Raw genomic sequence first — 19,590 nt, 5'->3', positions numbered from 1 at the left:
GCGTCGCGCGAGGCAGGCCGGGAGCGTCCCCGCGGCCTGCGGCGCCCGCTGGTTGTCAGGGTAACCGCGCCCTTGCTTTGGAAGAAATTCTCTGCAGGGTTTGTACCGGATTTCCCGCGCAGCTGGCTGTGCCCTTGAGTACGAGGGCCTGGTGGCCCTGTGATGGAGGGCCATCGACAGGCTTTGTGGCCTCGGCCTTTGTGACCAGCAGTTTCTCGTGTCAAACGGGGACCATAATAACGGTAACTTCCTGGACTAAGTGTAAATGTAACTCCTGGCGGTAGTAAGCGCTCGCCAAGTGTCACCATCACCCTCCTGATTGAAAACGGCGGGACAGCAGGTTAGAGAAATGCAGGCTCCTGGTTTGGTGTCCAGGGCCAGAGGCGGGAGCTCAGCAGGCTAGGAAGCCGCCCCCACCTGGCGTCCATCCCAACCTGGGCTCGCGGGGAGGGGCGCGCGGCGGAGGCGGACACGTGGCCCTCGGGGACAAGGTCGCGAGCGGGCGGCGGAGCAGCTGGGACATGGCACGGTGGGTTCGGCCTGCTCTTTGCGCCCTCAGGCTCTGGGGCCCGGCAGGTGAGTGGGCCTCGGTCGGTGGGCGCGGGCCGGCAGCCTCTGGGGTAGGGCGCGGCGGGCGGGGCCCAGGGTGGGGACGAGCTCCTCCGCGCAGGCGAGTGGCTGCGGTTCAGTGCTCGGAGAGCGCGGGCGTCGTGCTTTGTCTGCGTGCGCGGCGGGGCACTGCAGAACCTGAAATGTCAAGTTCCTGTTCACGCAGCTCAGTGGATATTCCAGAGGCTGCCGTGGCATGTTTCTTGTTTCTTCTCACGGGATTAAAAAAATTCTTTTTTAATGTTTATTTATTTTTGAGAGAGAGAGAGCGCGCGCGAGCGCGTGCGATTAGGGGAGGGGCAGAGATAGAGACACAGAATCCCAAGCAGGCGCCAGGCTCGGAGCTGTCAGCACAGAGCCTGATGCCGGGCTCGAACTCACCAATGGCAAGACCATGGCCTGAGCCAAAGTCAGATGCTTAACCAACTAAGCCACCCAGGCGCCCCTTCTCCTGCGTAGTTTTGATGTGTATAAGCAACACTTGTGTGTTCATAGTTGACACTTTGTACCTTGCCTTTTATATTTAGCAATATGTCTTGGGAGTTACTTTCATCTCAAAAATAAACGCTTTCTCAGTCTTTTATACTGATCTGTAGAATTCCTTTTTTTTTTATTTGTTTTTGTTTCTTTTTTTTGTATGACTTTTTATTGGAACCACCAGATCTGCCCCAACGAAGAGCTCTCCAGGCCCTGTCGCGCCTTACAAGAAAGGGCTTAGGGTCAAGGAGGAGGGAACTGTTGCTCCTGTGCCCACAGAGGGAGGTCAAGATCTGGCCTCCGCTTCTTGGTGACCAGATTCCTCCCACTGCCTGTCCCTGCTGGGGAAACTGAGGATGCACCGCCCTGCCCTAGGTTGGGGGTGGGATCTGTAGAATTCCATTCTATTGATGCTTCATAATGTATTTAATAATTTTCTTATTTAAGCAGTTTGTAATCTTTAGTTATTAGGAATAATGCCGAGGTTCATTGTTTGTACTCACTTTTTGGATAAACTCCTAGTAGTGGAAATCCTGGGTCTAAAGATATATACATTTTTATTGTTCCCCATGCAGTAATTGTACATTTTGGGATCTTTGCTGTTAACCTTAAAAATAAAATGTTAGTTATTGCCAGCAAAATGGATTTATTCAGGAATAGCAGAGAACTCCAAATGTAGACTAGAAAGCTATGGCAAAACCATAGGCAAGTCCTAGGCACAGAGGAGAGAAATGGTGTTTTACAGAGGAAGGGGGATGGGGCTTGGGAAGTCTGTTACAAGCAAAAAGTCCTCCGAAATAAACTGGGAGCTGGAGTGTAGTGCTTCTCATTGGCTGGGCTGGGCTGGCCTCTCATTGGCTGGGCTGTGATGGTCCCTCATTGGCTGGGTTGTTGGGGGAGAGGGAGGGGAGAAAACCCTCCTTCCTCACCCGGGGCTGTGAAGCCCAGGTTTTTTCCCCCATTGGGAATGCAAAGGGCTGCGGGGAGTGAGGGGGTGGGGGTGGGGGGAGTGAGGGGTGCGTGTGAGAGCTCCTCCTGTTGGTCTCCACCGCGTGTTAGTCAGGTTTCCTTTACATCATTGCCTAGAAATTGAATATACATACGGGAATGTCTTAAAGGCCCACAGTTGTTAAGAAACTAACTTAAATGCCCAATAATGAATTAATACTTAAGTAATGGTACATCTACTTGATGCAACCATACACAGCTACTAAATGTTGGTGAGGAGTTTAATAGATACCCAGGGGTTTTTCGTTTATCCAAGAAACCTTTATTGTACTGGCCAGGTGTCCCACCAAAGTAACTCAGTTCTGACTCTACCTGCCTGAAGAAAGCACCACAGGTGAAGGACTCAGTCCCACAAGCCCGCCCCCAGTTCAGACGCCAATCCAGGTTGTCTCCTGTGCTTCTGACTCACCAGCTATTAATTGGTTTCCGTGACCCCCTCCTCTGGTTCTGTTAATTTGCTGGAGCAGCTCCCAGAACTTGGAAGACAAGTTGACTTAGTAGATTGCAGGTCTATTACAAAGACTATTAAAGGATCTGAAGGAACGGCCGGATGTAGAGATGCATAGGGTGGGGTGTGCGAGGGTCCCTGGACCCTTCTGCACGTGATTCACCAGCCCGGAAGCCGCAGGACCCCCTCGTTTTGCGTTTTTGCGGAGACTCCAAACCCTCTAATCATAGTTGGCTCCCCCTGGCACCCAGCCCCCATCCTTAGGGCTCTTCCAAAAGTCTCCTCATGGACACAAACCCAGTTGTGGTGTAAAGGGGCTGTTTATGCGGAACAGGACACCCACTTCCCCCTCGTGGCTCCGAAGGGACTTCAGGAACTGAGGACGGGAGACCAACTGTTGTAACAAAAGATGTTCCCTTTTCTCTTAGAGACTCCAAGGGTTTGGGGATGAAGACCAAAAACATATTTACTATAAATCACAATGTTACAACTTTAAAAAAATTTTTTAACGTTTATTTATTATTGAGAGACAGAGACAGAGCACGAGCATGGGAGGGGCAGAGAGAGGAGGAGACACAGAACCTGAAGGAAGCTCCAGGCTCTGAGCTGTTAGCACAGAGCCCGACGTGGGTCTCGAAGCTACAAACCCAGCGAGATCATGACCTGAGCCAAAGTCAGATGCCCAACCGACTGAGCCACCCAGGCGCCCCATATTACAACTTTTTAAATTCCTTTTGTATTTCTTATAATAAGTTGCATTTGGGAGGAATGTAGTAAATTTTTTGAAGGAAGACTGTAGGGGAAGAGTTGTTTTAGATGCTGTGTAAAGTGGGGCGCTTAATAGGTAGAGCTTGAGCCAGATGATTTTCTTTTCTTCCCGACCATCTGGCCAGTTTTCTTTAGAAAATTTCCTTTGGAAACCTCCTCAACTTGCACTCAGAAGAACTGCTTGACAGGTGCTTTCATGCAAGTCTCCGATGCAGCAGACCGTCCTTTAGGGTCTGTGGGCATCTCTGCAGGAGTGTGGGGAGGAGGGGAAGCACTGTGTTCTCTACTGTATTTTCTGTACTTTCTGCTGGGAAAGATCTGCTATAGATCTTCTTAATAAGCAAGACTGTAAAGAATCATTTCCTGCTCTTGACTTGAGCCTCTGAGGCTCAGGGTGTTTGAGTGATGATGGGACATCAGAGCCAGGGCTCTGATTCTCCTTTGGGTGCCCTCAGCTCTGCACGCTTTCCTTTGTCATGTTCCTCGTTCTCTTTACGTACCTTTTAGAAATCTGTTCTTTTGAAAACCAAGATGATGCTTTGTATGCTGGGAGAGGCAACGACACAGAGGCAAGTGGACCATGAGCAGCAAGCAAACCCCTGACCCCAGAGTGGAGTGTGCAAGCCAGCACAGGGTCACTGCAGGAGAGGAAGGGGTGTCAGTCTCCCTAAAAGGAGCAGGAGCCCGACGAGGGCAAAGTGATTGCTCACGGGGGTTCAGCAGTGGCTTCATGAAGGAGGTGGCATTTGGTCCTGGCCTTGCTGTGGGAGATTTGGACATGCTGAGGTGGAGAAAGGTCATTCAGGCAGGAGCTGATTTTAGGGCATATACAAGAGCTAGGGAGTCGGTTGTTTGGCTGAAACGGGGGGGGGGGTGGGTATATAAGAGGGCATAGTGGGGGCTGAAAGTGTCACTGGGGTGGGTATGCTGTGCTAGGGTGGGGAACAGAGCTTCAGGGGAGACCTGAATTGGTTTCGTAAGGAGCAAAAGAACACAAAGACAACACGCAGGAGAGTAAGTTAGGGCCACACTCCTAGAAGATACACTCTAAATTGTCCTGATGTGTATCTGAGGTGTGCTTTTAGGGTGCTTATTTCTTGCCTGTATCACAAAAGAGTAAAAGAAACACTCTCAGTTTCCTGTTTTTATGTCTGTATTCACGTTAGGCTCATCACTCGTTTGGGGAGGGTTGTCGGTTCCATCTGTTGAATCTCTTTTCCCATCAGGGTGGAGGAGTCTCTATACGGAAGTCAGAGATGTCCTGGGGAAGGGTCATCAAGGGCCTTCCCCTGGAAGAACAGACGCGGTGGCCGCCAGCCTTTGGGGTGTGAGAAAGGCGTCCTGTGCAGTGGGGCTGGCAGCCCTGAACTCTGGGTGAGTTGCCAGGAGATGTAGGAGTCATGCAGCTCGGTTAGACGCCAAGCAGGGGCCCGAACGGCAGATCAGTAAACCCAGGAGGCCTTACCAGGCCCATATGAGGTGCGGCTCTGGTGCCCCATATTTCCCACAGCTGCAGCCTCGCCTCAGTGGGATGTGTTCAGACCGTGCTACTGGCTTTGTGTTAGTTGTATTGCTTTTTTTTCCCTTCCTGTTGCTTTCTGAGCGTCCAAGTCCTGAGGCCTCGCTGGAGCCTGTGATTTGTTTATTGTGTCTGGCTCTTTTTTCCTATGGGAGACCATCTCCTATTCCTAATACTTAGCCCTGTGAGTGTTTTGGCTCCTGGCTTCTGCGGGTGACTTGAGAAGTCTTCTGGTGCTTTGCAGAGAGAGCCTGGGCTGAGTGTGCCCACCCCCTTACCTTGGTGGTGGGGTTCCTTTGGCAGCTGCATAATATGAGCAGCTTCCTGAATAGCTGCAGACGTTGAAGATCAAGTCTCTGTGGCAGTGTGAATCCCTAGCTGCCAGGGCATGTTTCTTTCCGGAATGGTCTCTAGAACCACTTTTCCTCCTGATAAGATTCGGTGTAAAGCCTGGGACATTTAGCTTTCTTTAAAGGTCACTGCCTGTTTGTCACATCTCGGGTATGCTACAGTGTATGGCTCTGCAGAGAGCATGTCCAGAGCCCCCCACAGAGCCCCCACACCTCTGGTGAGCAACCCTCTTCTTTTCGCACTGGCATTGGGTAACAGGAGTTAAGACGTGACGCATTCCTTGTTTGCACAGGTCTGACTAACCTGATTTTTTTTGCTCCCAAAGAAGTTTTGATTTTTAAGTTGAGACTTCTTTCTCTTTCAGCCCAGTAGTCATCGATGACGAGAAAGTGATCATCTGGGGGGACAGGAGGGAAGTGTATGGTCGTTCTCCATGGTGGGGGTCATGGCAGGGCTAGCATGAGCTTGACTGTCACAGTCACCTGGCCACTCTCCTTTTCTGTCAGCATTACAGGTGGAAGAAGACCTATATCTTCTTCTGCTAGTGCCTCAAGCATCTTTGGAAGCGGAGGCAACGGCAAGGAGAAGCTTTTTCTCCAGGACATAGCTGAGCTGATTCGAGCCGGAGCCTGCCAGAAGGCAGTGGTCATGGTGGGGGCCGGCGTCAGCACGCCCAGCGGCATTCCGGACTTCAGGTGCCCTGCAGTGCCTAGATCCTCCCTCACCACCCTGGTCCGCTGTGCGGCCCGCCTCACGGGGCTCAGGGCGTCTTGCCCCTCCTTGCAGGTCTCCAAAGAGCGGCCTGTACAGCAACCTGCAGCGGTACGACCTCCCATACCCTGAGGCCATTTTCGAGCTCACTTTCTTCCATCACAACCCCAAGCCCTTTTTCGCTCTGGCCAAGGAGCTGCACCCCGGGAGCTACAGGCCCAATGTCATACACTATTTCCTCCGCCTGCTCCACGACAAGGGGCTGCTTCTGCGGCTCTACACACAGAACATCGATGGGCTCGAGAGAGGTGAGCTCTCCACCTGTCCACGCCTCTTCTTCTGCAGGGACTGCTTCTCCCCTCCCCTGTGACTCATTTCAAGCCGGCTTGTTTTGCCTTCATCCCTGACAGAAATGTCCACTGTGTCTTTAAGGGCCACTGTCGGGACCTCGTTGGTGGACCTGATGTCTTGGCATACTTGTTGGGCTATGAGTTTTGGATAGAGCTAAAGGTGACGATTGAGAGCTTTAGTTTGCTAATCTGATACGACGATTTCTTTTTTTTTTTAATTAAAAAAATTTTTGTTAATGTTTATTTATTTTTGAGACAGAGACAGAGCGTGAGTGGGGGAGGGGCAGAGAGAGAGGGAGACACAGAATCCGAAGTGGGCTCCAGGCTCTGAGCCGTCAGCACAGAGCCCGACGCGGGGCTCGAACTCACGAGCCCCGAGATCGTGACCTGAGCCGAAGTCGGACGCTCAACTGACTGAGCCACCCAGGAGCTCCAGTGATGATTTATTTTTCAAGAAATTTATTGTGAAATGTTTGAGCACAGAAAAGTAGAGAGAACGTAACGAGCCGTCACGTCTTCCTCACAGCCAGTCCTCACTTCATCTGTGTCTTCTTTCCCCCACGTTTTCTCTCACCCCGTTATTTTGGAGCAGATCCCTCACATCATAAACTTAATCTGTAAACAATCTGTAAGTACTTCAGTGGGTAACTCTAGAAAATAAAGATTTAAAAATCATAACTACGATATCATAACTACGATATCAAAGAAATCGCTATTAATGCCTTAGAATTACCAAACTCTGTGTGTAATGATTTCCTGACTGTCCCGAGGGCGGCCACAACCAGTGATTCACAGATCGTACTGGCTGCTGACCGCATCTTAGAGAAGCATGGCTGAGCCTTTCTCTTATGGGCAGATTCCAACGAGTGCTGACTCTTAGTGAGCCAGCATCCGCTCGGCCAGGCTGCAGACATCTGGTGATTTGAAGAAAGTAGTCACCTCAACTCCAGGAAAATAATTCTTTGCCAGAAGGATTCTGCAGCTTGCAGCCCCATAGGCAGCAGTGGAACCCCTGTGGGGGCGACCTCTTCTTCTGGAGTTGCAGCAGGCAGGCCCGTGCGAAGGCGCGAGCTCTGGCTTGTGGGCTGTAGCGTATGGAGATTTAGGACCATGGCGGGGATAGCAGAAGCCACTTGCAGCTGGGACTGTCTGTCCGCCCACAGCCCAGAAGCTGACAGTGGGAACAGACAACTGTCATAATAAGTTACCTCTGTTTTTCTATAGTTTTTTAGAAACTGTCTTTGTACTGTTTTTTCACTTTTACTGGGTATCTGTAGAATAGAAAATGTTTTCCTAGTTATTAAATATAATTTTATCTGAACTTACATCAAACTTGTTGACAGGCCTCATTTTAACCTTGGTTTGGCTCCATCGGTGCTCATTCTGGTCAGTGGGGCGTCATCTGGAGGTGGTGGAGGCAGGGACGCCAGGCTTGCACGAGGGTTGTGACTGCCTCTGGGGACCTGCCAGGCTCAGAGCCATGCTTGGGGGCCTGTGCACCCACCCCAGAGCCAGCAGCACTTTGCTTTGGCTTGAATTTCAGTGGCTGGCATCCCTGCCTCCAAGCTGGTTGAAGCTCACGGATCCTTTGCCTCTGCCACGTGCACTGTCTGCCGAAGGCCCTTCCCAGGGAAGGACGTTTGGGTGAGTTGTCATGCTGGCAGTTCTCTCCCTTCTGCACTCTGCGGTGGGAGTGATCTGGAGAAGTGACGTTTTAGAAGCATTGTATTAGAAGAACAACAGAACAGTAATGGTGTGAAATGTTTTTCTTTATTTTTAAATTGGAAAAGTAATATATGCCTGTCAAAAATTAAGAAATACTTGGGGAGATAAGGCATATGTAGGGAAATGGGGAAAATGGATTTCCCTTCGGCCGATTCCTATAGCCCACTTTAACAGTTTGGTATGTAATGTTACAAACCTTTAAAAAAAGGGGGAGGGGCGTGGCACCTGGGTGGCTCAGTCGATTAAGAGACTGACTCTTGATTTGGGCTTAGGCCATGATCTCATGGTTCATGAGTTCAAGCCCCTTGTCAGGCTCCGTGTGGAGCCTCCTTGGGATTCTCTCTCTCCCTTTCTCTCTGCCCCTCCCCCACTCCTCTCTCTCCCTCTTTCTCTCTCACAAAATAAATAAATAAGCTTTAAAAAAATAAAAAAAGGTATATATAAACATACATGACCATATCTATGTACCTACAACACACAGTGACCAATTTTTTTTTTTTTTTTTTTAGCTACAGGATTAACCTTAATCTACAACCTGCTCTGTTACAGAACAAAATTTCATGGATTTATTGTGTCAGTAACCACAGCTCTGCTTACTGTTTTTAGTAACTAGAGTAATACATTTAGCCATTCACCTACTGTGGGACATTTTTTGATGTTTCTGATTTTTACTATTAAAAATAATGCATCAGTGACACTCATGCTTATACCCTTGTGTACTTCTGGCAATATTTCTGTAGGATGGGTTTCTCAAAGTGCAATAGGACAAGCTGGAAAATTTTAAATAAAGATGAAGGTCTGAAATATTGATGAGGAATAGGGCCTTGTCTTTTACTTTTCGATGATGTGAAATTCACATAACAGTAAAATTAAACATTTTTAAACCTGTTTTTTTTTTAAAGTTTATTTCTTTTTAAGAGAGAGAGAAAGAGAGAGCAAGAACAGGGGAGGGGCAGAGAGAGAGGGAGACACAGAATCCAAAGCAGGCTCCAGGCTCTGAATTGTGTGCACAGAACCTGATATGGGGCTCGAACTCACAAACTGTGAGATCATGACCTGAGCTGAAGTTGGATGTTTAACCAACTGAGCCACCCAGGCGCCCCTGTAAAATTAAACATTTTAAAGTATATAATTCATTGGCATTTAATATATTTACAGTGTCGTGCAAACACCACCTCTGATTCCAGAACATTTTCATCACCCTAAAGGAAAACCCTTTACCCACTACTCAGTCAATGCTTCCCAGCACAATCCCTGGCAACCACTGATCCGTTTATTGTCTCCATGGTTTTGCCTTTTCCAGAATGTCAGAGTTGGAATCATACAGTGAGCAGCCTTTTCAGACTGACTTCCTGCACTTACTAAGATGCATTTACATTTCCTCCTTGTCTTTTCATGGCTTCATAGCTCATTTCTTTTTAGTGCTGAATAATATTCCCTTGTCTAGATGGACCACAGTTTATCCATTTATGTACTGAAAGGCACTTTGGTTGTTCCTAAGTTTTGGCATTTATTAATAAAGCTGCTATAAACATCTGTGTGCAGGTTTTTGTGTGGATATAAGTTTTTCAACTCGTGGGTAAATACCAAGGAATCTGATTGCTGGATTGTATTGTAAGAGCATGTTAGCTTAGTGCCTTCCAGTGTAGCTGTACCATTTTGCATTTCCACCAGCAATGATGAGAGCAGCATCTGGTGTTGTCAGAGTTCTAGAGTTTAGCTGTTGAGATAGGTGTGCGATGGTATCGTCTTATGCAACTCCATGATGACGTAAGTCATGGAGTATCTTCTTTAAAAAAAATTTGTTTTTATTTTGGAGAGAGAGCATGAAGTGAGGAGAGGGGCAGAGCGAATATTAAGCAGACTCCATGCTCAGCAGTGTGGAGCTTGATGTGGGGCTTGGTCCCACGACCCTGGGATCATGACCTGAGCCAAAATCAAGAGTCTGATGCTCAATCGACTGAGTCACGTAGGCGCCCCATGGAATATTTTTTCAAATGCTCATTTGCTACCTGTATATTGTCTTTGGCGAGCTGTGTATTTAGTTCTTTGGCCCATGTTTTAATTAGGTTGCTGATTTTCTTGTTGTTGAGTTTTAAGAATTTTTTGTGTATTTTGTATAGCAGTCCTTTATCAGAGGAGGATATCCTTTATCTGTGGAGGACAGGGAAAGACCAAAGAGGTGACCACTCTAGGTTTGTAGGTGGCAGTTTATTTAAAAAAAAAAATTTTTTTTTAACGTTTATTTATTTTTGAGACAGAGAGAGACAGAGCATGAACAGGGGAGGGTCAGAGAGAGGGAGACACAGAATCTGAAACAGGCTCCAGGCTCTGAGCTGTCAGCACAGAGCCCGACGCGGGGCTCGAACTCACAGACCGCGAGATCGTGACCTGAGCCGAAGTCGGACGCCTAACCGACCGAGCCACCCAGGCGCTCCTGTAGGTGGCAGTTTAGTAAGTAAGAGAACTTATGTGCGAGGCTCCTCCTGGGCAGCAGCAAGACAACCAGATCCCTGCACCCACCTCCACATCCGACAGGTTTATAATGAGGCCTTAACTGGGCTCGGTCACGTCTACTGTGCACATCACCACCTCCAGGCTGTGTCCTTGAGCAGTCTCTGGGACGGGGAAGGCAAGTGGAACCCGCGTTCCAAGGACGGGGGGGAGGGGGGGGAGTGAGGAGCTCCCAGGTGCCGGGTCCAGACCATAGGTCAACTGGCAGTTTTGTCTTTTGATGACCTTCCCCAATACTCAGTGGTGATTTCTTGCAAGTATTCTAGCATCTTCCCAAAACTTAGGCATCTGTTTCTTTAAATCCCTTCCAGGATGTTCCTATTAGGATGCTTTCATCCAGTGTTTGGCCCGACCCTCACCAACACGCATGTGGACCCATTGATATAAATCTGAGCACTCAGATTAGTAAATTTGAATAACTATGTTAAATTCTTCAGCAAATTTATGGGGTCTCAGTCACTTTAGGAAACTCTTTCACTATGGCTCAAAACTCAGCCTTAATCCAGGCAACGTAAACAATGGGGTGTTCTTTGGGACCCCCAGCAGAGTTAACTGTAGAGGGGTGGGTAGTAATAGGTTTGGGAGAGGAGGGGTGAGGAGAAGTTTGGAGGGAAAAGGAAGCTCAGCAAAAGGGCTAGAATGAGAGATAGGTAGAGGGGGGTTGGGGACAGTGAGGAGAGAAGAGAGGGAAACTGTGCCAGAGGTGGGGCCTGAGCGCAAGGCCACCCCACCTGTCAGGAGACAAAGAAGATGGGGAGGGGACAAGGCCTCAGAAGCCATGTGGACATCTTTCAGTTGTTTGCCTGCCTTGGTTAGTTTACAAATAGTATTTTGCAAAAAGGCAGACTTTGAATCCAGAAACTGTTTGGAAGCCTCAAGGTATCAATGAAAATAAGCATCCAATTCAGTTTTGACAATTTTAGAGCCCATGGCTGTCCGATTGAGTTGTGAGGAAGGGAAATTTGGGGAGCTCGAAAGTTCCCCATAATGGCCATTGAAGTTGTAAATTGTTTTTTGTTAAGTTAGTCCATATAAGAATGCACGTGAGGAGGGAGCACAGTTTTTAATCATGGAACCGGCAGGGCTCCCAGAAGAGTGGGGGCAGGGGCACCCTCAAAGCATTTTGATCACTGGGATCCCATTTCCCAGAGGCTTTTCTCCAGAGCCAAGAGGAAAATTCCTGAACAGCACAGCCCCAGTAGGAATAGCCGGGCTCTAGAAAGGAGTCAGACAAAGGCCACATGAGTACTCTCTGAAAGGATGAAGCCTTAGGGCAGGTCCTGAATAAAGTCTGGAGAGCTCAAAACAGAGAGTGAAGCACAAATCCAGGAGAAAACTCACATTCAAACCCCAGGGTTGGTGAGGAAGCAGTGAGCCCAGCTGGCGCTGAGGGTGCTGGCACCTGTTTGTTTGCTCACCAGCCTCAGTCGCTGGGTGGGGTTGGGGATGTGTGTGTGCGTCCTTCCTGCATCCCACTTCTGACACCTAGTAATGTTTTCCTTAAACATAGCCCTTTCAGTTATTTTACCAGGGAAATGGGTTTATTCAGGAATAGTTGAAAATTGCTATTTGGGACAAGCAAGCTATGACAAAACTGTAGGCAAGTCCAGCCAACAAAGGAGAGGGACATTATTTGATGGAGAGGAGGGAGGGAGTTTGGAGAGGCTGGAGAACCAGGTCATGGAGTTGATGTTGTCTTGCTCGCTGAGTCACTGGAGTGGTTGATTTGATGTAGGGGAGGTGGTGCATTTCTTCCCTGGTTGGGCCTGTCATTGGTGGTTCTCTCCTGTTGAGGGTTCTTCTGTTGGGTCTAGTTGACACTTCTTTGTGTGATTGATGGTGAGTGGTATGGCTCCTTCCAGCCTCCTGAGTCCACATTAGCAAGGTCTCCCTGTATTAATTTTCATAATGCTCAGCTGTTTGTTGAAGAGGAGAAATTTGGTTGACTGTGCTTATGTGAGTCTGCTTCTAGGGTTTCTGGTCTGGTCCTTCACTAGTGCCACAGTCTTGATTCCTTTTTTTTTTTTTTTTTTTAAGTTTTTATTTAAACCCAGGTTAGGTAACACACAGAGTTATATTAGTTTCAGGTGTGCAATATAGTGATGAAACACTTCAATACATCGCCTGTTGCTCAACACGAATGTCCTCCTTAATTCCCATCCCTTATTTAGCCCATCTCTCAAACCCCTCCCCTCTGGTAACCATCAGTGTGTTCTCTGTAGTCAAGAGTCTGTTTCTTGGCTTGCTCCCCCCCTCTTTCTCCCTTTATTAAGAGCCATCTTTTATTTATTTGTTTTAAATTTATTTATTTATTTTGAGAGAGAGAGCACACTTGACTGGGGGAGAGGCAGAGAGAGGGAGGGAGGGAGGCAGGCAGAGAAAGAGAGAGAGAGAGAGAGAGAGAGAGAGAGAGAGAGAGAGTGAGTGTCCCAAGCAGGCTCCATGCTGTCAGCATAGAGCCCAATGCGGGGCTCAAACTCACAAACTGTGAGATCATGACCTGAGCTGAAAACAAGAGTCAGATGCTTAACCAACTGAGCCACCCAGACACCCTAAGAGCCATCTTTTATTTAATTTATTTATTTATTTATTTATTTATTTATTTATTTAAAATTTATTTATTTTGGAGACAGAGCATGAGCAGGGGAGGGGCAGAGACAGAGGGAGACACAGAATCAGAAGCAGGCTCTAGGCTCTGAGCTGTCAGCACAGAGCCTGACGTGGGGCTTGAACTCACGGACTGTGAGATCATGACCTGAGCTGAAGTCAGACGCTCAACCGACTGAGACACCCAGGCGCTCCAAGAGCCATCTCTTAAAGTGTGTTGTGATATCTTCCTTGGTTCATATTCTATTTGTGTTACACAGGCCGAAGTGATGGTGGACAGGATCCCCCGCTGTCCAGTCTGCACTGGCATCGTGAAGCCCGACATCGTGTTCTTTGGGGAGACGCTGCCCCAGAGGTTCTTGCTACATGTGGTTGATTTCCCCATGGCAGATGTGCTGCTTATCCTTGGGACCTCCCTGGAGGTTTGTCCGCAGGCCCAGTGGTGGGCTGAGTGTGTGGGGAGGAGGCTAGGAAGATAGGGTGGAAGAGGTGGGGCTGGTGGGCCAGCTCCGGATGCTCTCAGAGCCCCCTGGTGTCCCAGCTTCAGAAGATGAATGGGTTCATCTGGTGCGGAAGCACAGGTATTCCCGGCCTAGGGAGTGGAAGCCTGGGCAGAATGGGGAGGAGGGAGGATGCTCAGCTTTGGAGGTGCTGTCAGTGTGGGTGGGGCACAGCATGTGAAGGGAAGGGAGAAGGGAGGGGTGTGGACAGGTAGAGAGGGACAGACTTCCCAGGCCACATCACAGAGGCCAATTTTGTGCTAGAAGCAGTGATAGACTTGAAAGGATGGGACCAGGGACATAGCTTGTGCCTCTTGGGTCAGAGAGAGATCGCTGATGAGTGGGATGGGGATTGAAGCAAGATGTCCAGGAGGGCTAGTCCTCAAGAAGGCAGGGCTGTGGGCACAGTCAGACCACGTGACTGAGAGAGGGCAGGGAGAGGGACTGGCTGCACCAGGGACAGGGGAGGGAGTGGTCTGGCTGTCTATGGGTCCTCAGGGCATTTGTTGGTAAGGAGGAATTTAGAGGGAGGGTGCCGAGCTCAGTTCTGCACATGTGTGTTTGAGGTGCCTGGGAGACACTCATGGACACATTCCAGAAGCTATTCTGCATCTGGATCTGGAGCTCAGGAACTTTGTAAAGGAATCAAGAGCAAGAATGAGACCCTGCAATGAGCTCTGCCTAATTGGATGTAGGCAGCAAGGGCCAGAAGGGCCAGAAAGGCCTGTATTCAGAGCCCGGGCAGCCACGGAGGCCTAGAGTGGTGTGCCCGCTGTTCCAGTGCTTTGGACAGACACAGTAAGATGGTGTAAGCAAGTGACACAGTTTTAGATGACAGCAGCTGGAGAAGTAACAAATGGGACAGGAAGGCTGGGAAGGGTTGTGAGCTGGTCGTGATATCGACGTGGTTGGTTTGCACGGCCGAGTCAGGAAGGTGACCTTGGAGCTGAGGCCAGGGAGATGCAGGTGTCAGCTGAGGGTGTCTGGCAGTGGAAACCGCCCGTGACCAGCAGTGACAAAGGTCTGACCTCCCGACCCTGTGGGTGCTGTGTCATGAGTGTGCCATGGTGCACGGTGAGGTGGTGGGAGAGCCAGTAGAGGCCTTGCAGGTGGTGTCCAGGTGGCGACGGTGGTTGGCCAGGTAACGCTGCAGAGGGCGTTGGCACCCAGGTGTTTAAAGGAACACTGGGTGGGAGAGTGTGGACCCCCGCAGGGCTCCGGGCTTGTGACCTGAGTGACCACAAGGATGGAGCTGGTTTCCTGAGACTGAGAAGCCTAGTGGGCAGGTTGGGGGATCTTGGCCTCCGGCACACTGATTCGAGGGCTGTTTTGGGCTGTCGAGTGGATGAGGGCGGTGGGAGGTGGATTCCTGCATCTGGAGTCCAGGAAGGAGCAGAGGTATGACCTGGGCTGGCGCAGTGAGCAGCCGGAAGAGCCCAGAGCGTGGACAGACCCATGATGCCCACCCTGGGCCTGGTTGGAGGGGTGGGCCTAGGGGACAGGCAGAGGGCCAGGGCCATGGTGCCAGCGGCATGTGGTGCTGAGTCTGGCTGCCCTGTGCTGGCTACTGGTGATGGACATTGGGGCCACCAGCCCTCCCGTATTTTTTAAGTGAAATGAAAATAGCCTTTCTCTTTGATTCTAAAAGTACCACATGCTTGTTTTAAAAAATGTACACATTAGGTAGAGATGCAGAGTGAATTAAAGAATCTCTTCTGTTCTACCAGCACCGTGAGTGTTTTGCTGTGTCCTCACAGGCTTCTGCGCTGCACAGATGTGGTGATCTTAACCAGAAGTGCAGAGAGACCTAGCTTGTCAGCACCCCTAGTGTCCCTGACAAATGCCGATACAAGGTTCCAGTCGGGAGCCCCAAAGCAGAGTGCTTGTCTGTAAGCACTGAGCAATCTGCAGTGTGGCTTAGACTTTATCTCATATGCCGCGTGGAGGAAATATTAATGCACTTGGTTATGGATCACCCCTCTGGATGTCACTGAGGTGTGACATAATATATGGTATATAAATCATGTGACGTTTTCTAAAATGTGAAATATTCTGAATTCTGGAACACACCCAGATCCAAGAGGTTTTTTTTTTTTTTTTTTTTTTTTTACTTTAGGGAGAGAGAGTGCACACAAGTGGGAGAGGGGCAGAGGGAGAGAGAGAGAGAAAGAGAGAGAGAGAGAGAGAGAGAGAGAGAGAGAATATCAAACAGGTTCCATGCTCAGTGCAGATCCTGACGTGAGGCTCGATCCCATGAACTGTGAGATCGTGACCCAAGCCGAAATTAAGGGTTGGATGCTCAACTGACTGAGCCACCCAGGTGCCCCTGAGCCCTGAGAGTTTTAAGATAGGGATGACAGATGTATGACAAAATTTATTGTTGATGGGCAACAAAAATAATAGATATTATATTTAAAATGATGTAGTGAATAACCACATACACATTTGCACATTCATGTGAGTACTTTTGTAGCAAAGAAATATTGAGAAGTTGCTTTCCAGAAAGATATACTAATTACATTGCCACCAACAGATGTGGGCCATTTTCCCACATCCTCACTGACAGCAAACATTACCTGTCTTTAAGTTTTCATCCATCTGATTGGCTAGAAAGAAATAAGTGTGTATGTGAGAGAGAGAGAAAGGGAGGGATATTTAACATGTCTGTAATTAAGAGTGAAGTTCGTCTTTTCATGTTTATTGATCACTGTGTTCTCGTTGGGTTGCATATTTGTATCTCTTGTCCATTTTTCATTAAGTTATTTTCTTAGTTGGTCTATAAATTAGCAATATAAATTCATTAAATAAAATGTTTATAAATTAGTTTAGCAATTAGAAATATAAACTATTTCTCACACGTTGTAAATATTTTTGCAGTTTGTTTATGATGATAAAGTTTAAAAAATTATTTTTCTGCATAGTATTTTTATGTAGATGATAATGTGACAGTATTACATAGTCAGACCTGTCATGAGTTTCCTTTGATCTGACTTCACTATCAGGCCTGAAAAGTCTTTCCCTACCTTTACTTATGAACCCTAAACTTTCTTTAAGAACTATTTTGTTTACATTTAAACCTTTCACTCATTTGAAATTTTTTCAATGAAGGCAGGAGTTGAGCATTTTCGTCCCAGATAATGAGGCAGTCTCAATACCATTTAATAATCTGTTTCTAATTTCTAATGGAAATTTCACTTGGAAGCAGCATGAAGAAGCCCAAAGTCACCGAGTTAGGACTCTCTGGAGGTCTGGATGGTGAGGGCTGTGGAAAAGTGGGGCACCCTCTCTGCTGGGCATGTCAGGAGCCCTCTGTGGGGCCAGGTCCTTGCTCCCAGGGAGCGTGGGTGGCCCAACCAGATGCTGCTGGGAGGAGGGTAAGGTGGAGCATAGTTGCTGGAGCTCAGATGTGCCTGGGCAGAGAGACCCACAGAGGCCAGGACATGTGGGAGGCGGAAAGAGGGACGCAGGCAGGAGGGAGGCTCGGGAAGGGAGGAACCCAAGCATGGAGACCAAGCTGACAGTGTGACGGGAAGAAATGAAATAGGTGGTGAGTTTTCCCTGTACCCGAGGTCTTACTGTCAGTCTGTGTCCCGAGGGGCTCGGAGGGTGGGCACTGTGCTCCTCACTTCTGGGCAATTTTTCAGGTAGAACCTTTTGCCAGCTTGTCTGAGGCCGTGCGGAGCTCGGTGCCCCGACTGCTCATCAACCGGGACCTGGTGGGGCCCTTTGCTTGGCGTCCTCGCAGCAGGGACGTGGTCCAGCTAGGGGATATGGTTCACAGCGTGGAAAGGCTGGTGGAGCTTCTGGGCTGGACAGAAGAGTTGCAGGACCTCATGCGGCAGGAAGCCGAGAAGGTACGGACTGTGAGAGGGTCATCTCCAGGGCTGCCTTCCTCACTGCTTGGGGGTCTGGGCCCACCTGGTGTGGAACCCTGTCTGGCTAAAACAGAACTAGCAAATACTGGCTGTTAACCCCGTACCGGCCGCTGCCCAGGGCCACCTCCGTGTGGACATGAAGAAGGGATGCTAGATGCCTGCTCTCCACTGGCAGAGCCGTGACTTGGTCCCGGTGGACTGGGGTTGTCCTCGCATCACAGAGCAGCATTGCCTTTTGTCCCTAAAATAAAGCGGCACCAAGCAGCTCCAGGCCAAGGTGTGGCTCTGAGCCGAAGTTTGAGGAGCTGAAGTCTGTGCCTGTGTGGTGTGGGATGAAGCCCACCTCGGGGAGGCTTTCGGGAGATCATCAGCGTGAGAGCCGTTGGCCTGACAATGTGCTCAGGGTAGAAGGCCAAAGACCCTTGGTACCTTCCAGGTTTCAGACCTGTAACAAGTAAACTTACAGAAAATGCAGTTTCCCATAAGAATCAGCATGTGTAGCCTTGATGTGAGAGGTTATTTTCTAAAGGAGGCAGCATTAAGCATTTGAAGTCCGTTTGTCTCACAGAGACAATCATGTGACAATGCCCAAAGGGGACGGGGCAGAGGTCTGGGGACAGCCTTACTCTTCAGCTGTGACTGCCTCAGGGCTCAGGGCCGTGGGTCAGGCCTTCCCCTCACCTCCACTGGCAATAGCCCCAAGCAGCTGGTTTCTTACCAAGTTGAACCCAAGAGAGAAGAATAAGGCTTATTAAGGATAGGAGACTTCACACTGTTTCCACACGCAGTGGACACGATGGCCACGGTTTTTTCTAGCCTTCCCCTCCAGAGTTTGGCTCTAATGGCTAACACGTAGGCTGGCGTCACTCGTCATCTCAATTGAAATACCAGTTATGCTGCTCGGTCGTTTGAGGGAAGCAGAGAGTGCAGGTAGCACTGAAGCGTGTACCTCACACGCCGAGAGGAGGGTAGGTGCCCTGGTCAGACCCGCCCGGCCGCTTCCTGGCTCTGGCGTCCCACTCCCATACAGGAACAACACTAAGTCACGTGGCCCCAGGGATTTGACCTGTGCATTTTCTGGTCTTACAGAAATCTATGTAAAGTGGGTCCTGGTCTTAGGGGTTTATGTATTTAAAAAGAGGTGCCATCCAAGAGTAAACGTCAAGGGACGGGCTGCAGTCCAGTTTAGGTTGCTTTGCCAAATAGTGCATAATCTTGAGCACGTGAGCTCCAGAACATTTCACATGGTCACTTAAATGAAGCCCTCCATTTAGCCACCCAGTTTTGCCCAGCCCTGCTGGCATCATGTTACTTTGGCTCAACAGCAGCATTGGCAGAGGCAGAAAAGCTTTTGTTTTATGATAGTTCAAACCCAGGCCCTGAGATCTGCAGGACTGATTTCCCTTCTTTGTGTTCCAGCTCAATGGACGGGACAGATAGGGTGATGGCTGGTCCCCCCACCACTCCCGGGACCAGAAATGGTTCCATGGAGTCACTGCCCACCGCTAAGGAAACAGTTTTGGCCGAACTGGAACCTGCGGCCTAAGGAAGAATGAGGCTGCCCAGGTCATGAGCTCTGTGCCGACCGGTCGTGTTGTGCTCACACCACAGGCCACCCGTCACACTGGCACCTTTCTGCTGTTGGGACTCTTCAGTCTGCTGAGGCTGACTGCAAAAGCTTTGACAGCTTGAACTCAAACAGACCAACGGAAAGCCCCGACTGGATCAGCCATGTGTCCAGGTCTCCATCTGAAGGGCTTGGCATCTCGGTCTGTTAGAAGGACCCAGTCTCTGGCTGAGTGGCCTTAGTCACTCCCAAGGCATGGTCCTGGGTCCCAAGTAATAGAATAGGGTCCTTGAGTATGTTGGTCTCCTTAGTAATGTTATTTTTAATTAAAGAAACTTTATTCATTTATGGCATGAAATAAACTCTTTGGTCTCCTTAAGGGAATACAGGTGTTAACAGTGGCTGTAGAAAGGGGACCTTGAGGGGTGTGTGGGCATTCCTCCGACTAGAATAACCCAAGGATGGAGAACATGCCCCTGGATTCACCCTGGAGGTGAGCCCAGTGCCACTTCCCACGGAGCACCAACACCCCTCGCGGAAGGGTGTCAGGCCATGTTCACC

The 19,590-nt window shown here is 49.3% G+C and overlaps 1 protein-coding gene across 7 annotated transcripts; it reads left to right on the top strand.

Moving 5' to 3' along the window:
- The first annotated feature begins 46 nt into the window (after positions 1–46).
- Positions 47–19,413, top strand: SIRT3 (sirtuin 3). Of its 7 annotated transcripts, none has more exons than XM_049652632.1 (8): positions 47–576; positions 4,537–4,684; positions 5,687–5,875; positions 5,967–6,199; positions 7,785–7,885; positions 13,348–13,509; positions 17,232–17,441; positions 18,882–19,413. In XM_049652632.1, the coding sequence occupies exons 1-8, from the start codon at positions 522–524 to the stop codon at positions 18,900–18,902; spliced, it is 1,119 nt and encodes a 372-aa protein (XP_049508589.1). In that variant the 5' UTR covers positions 47–521; the 3' UTR covers positions 18,903–19,413. The 7 variants fall into 7 exon arrangements, with proteins under 7 accessions (XP_049508589.1, XP_049508590.1, XP_049508594.1 ...); XM_049652634.1 differs by having other exon boundaries at positions 249–340; positions 18,882–19,411; XM_049652633.1 differs by lacking the exon at positions 5,687–5,875 and having other exon boundaries at positions 48–576; positions 18,882–19,411.
- Positions 19,414–19,590: the final 177 nt, after the last annotated feature.

The sequence above is a fragment of the Panthera uncia genome (genome assembly GCF_023721935.1).
Source record: "Panthera uncia isolate 11264 chromosome A3 unlocalized genomic scaffold, Puncia_PCG_1.0 HiC_scaffold_12, whole genome shotgun sequence".
Taxonomy (NCBI): Eukaryota; Metazoa; Chordata; class Mammalia; order Carnivora; family Felidae; genus Panthera; species Panthera uncia.
This window is presented reverse-complemented; position numbering and strand designations above follow the sequence as displayed.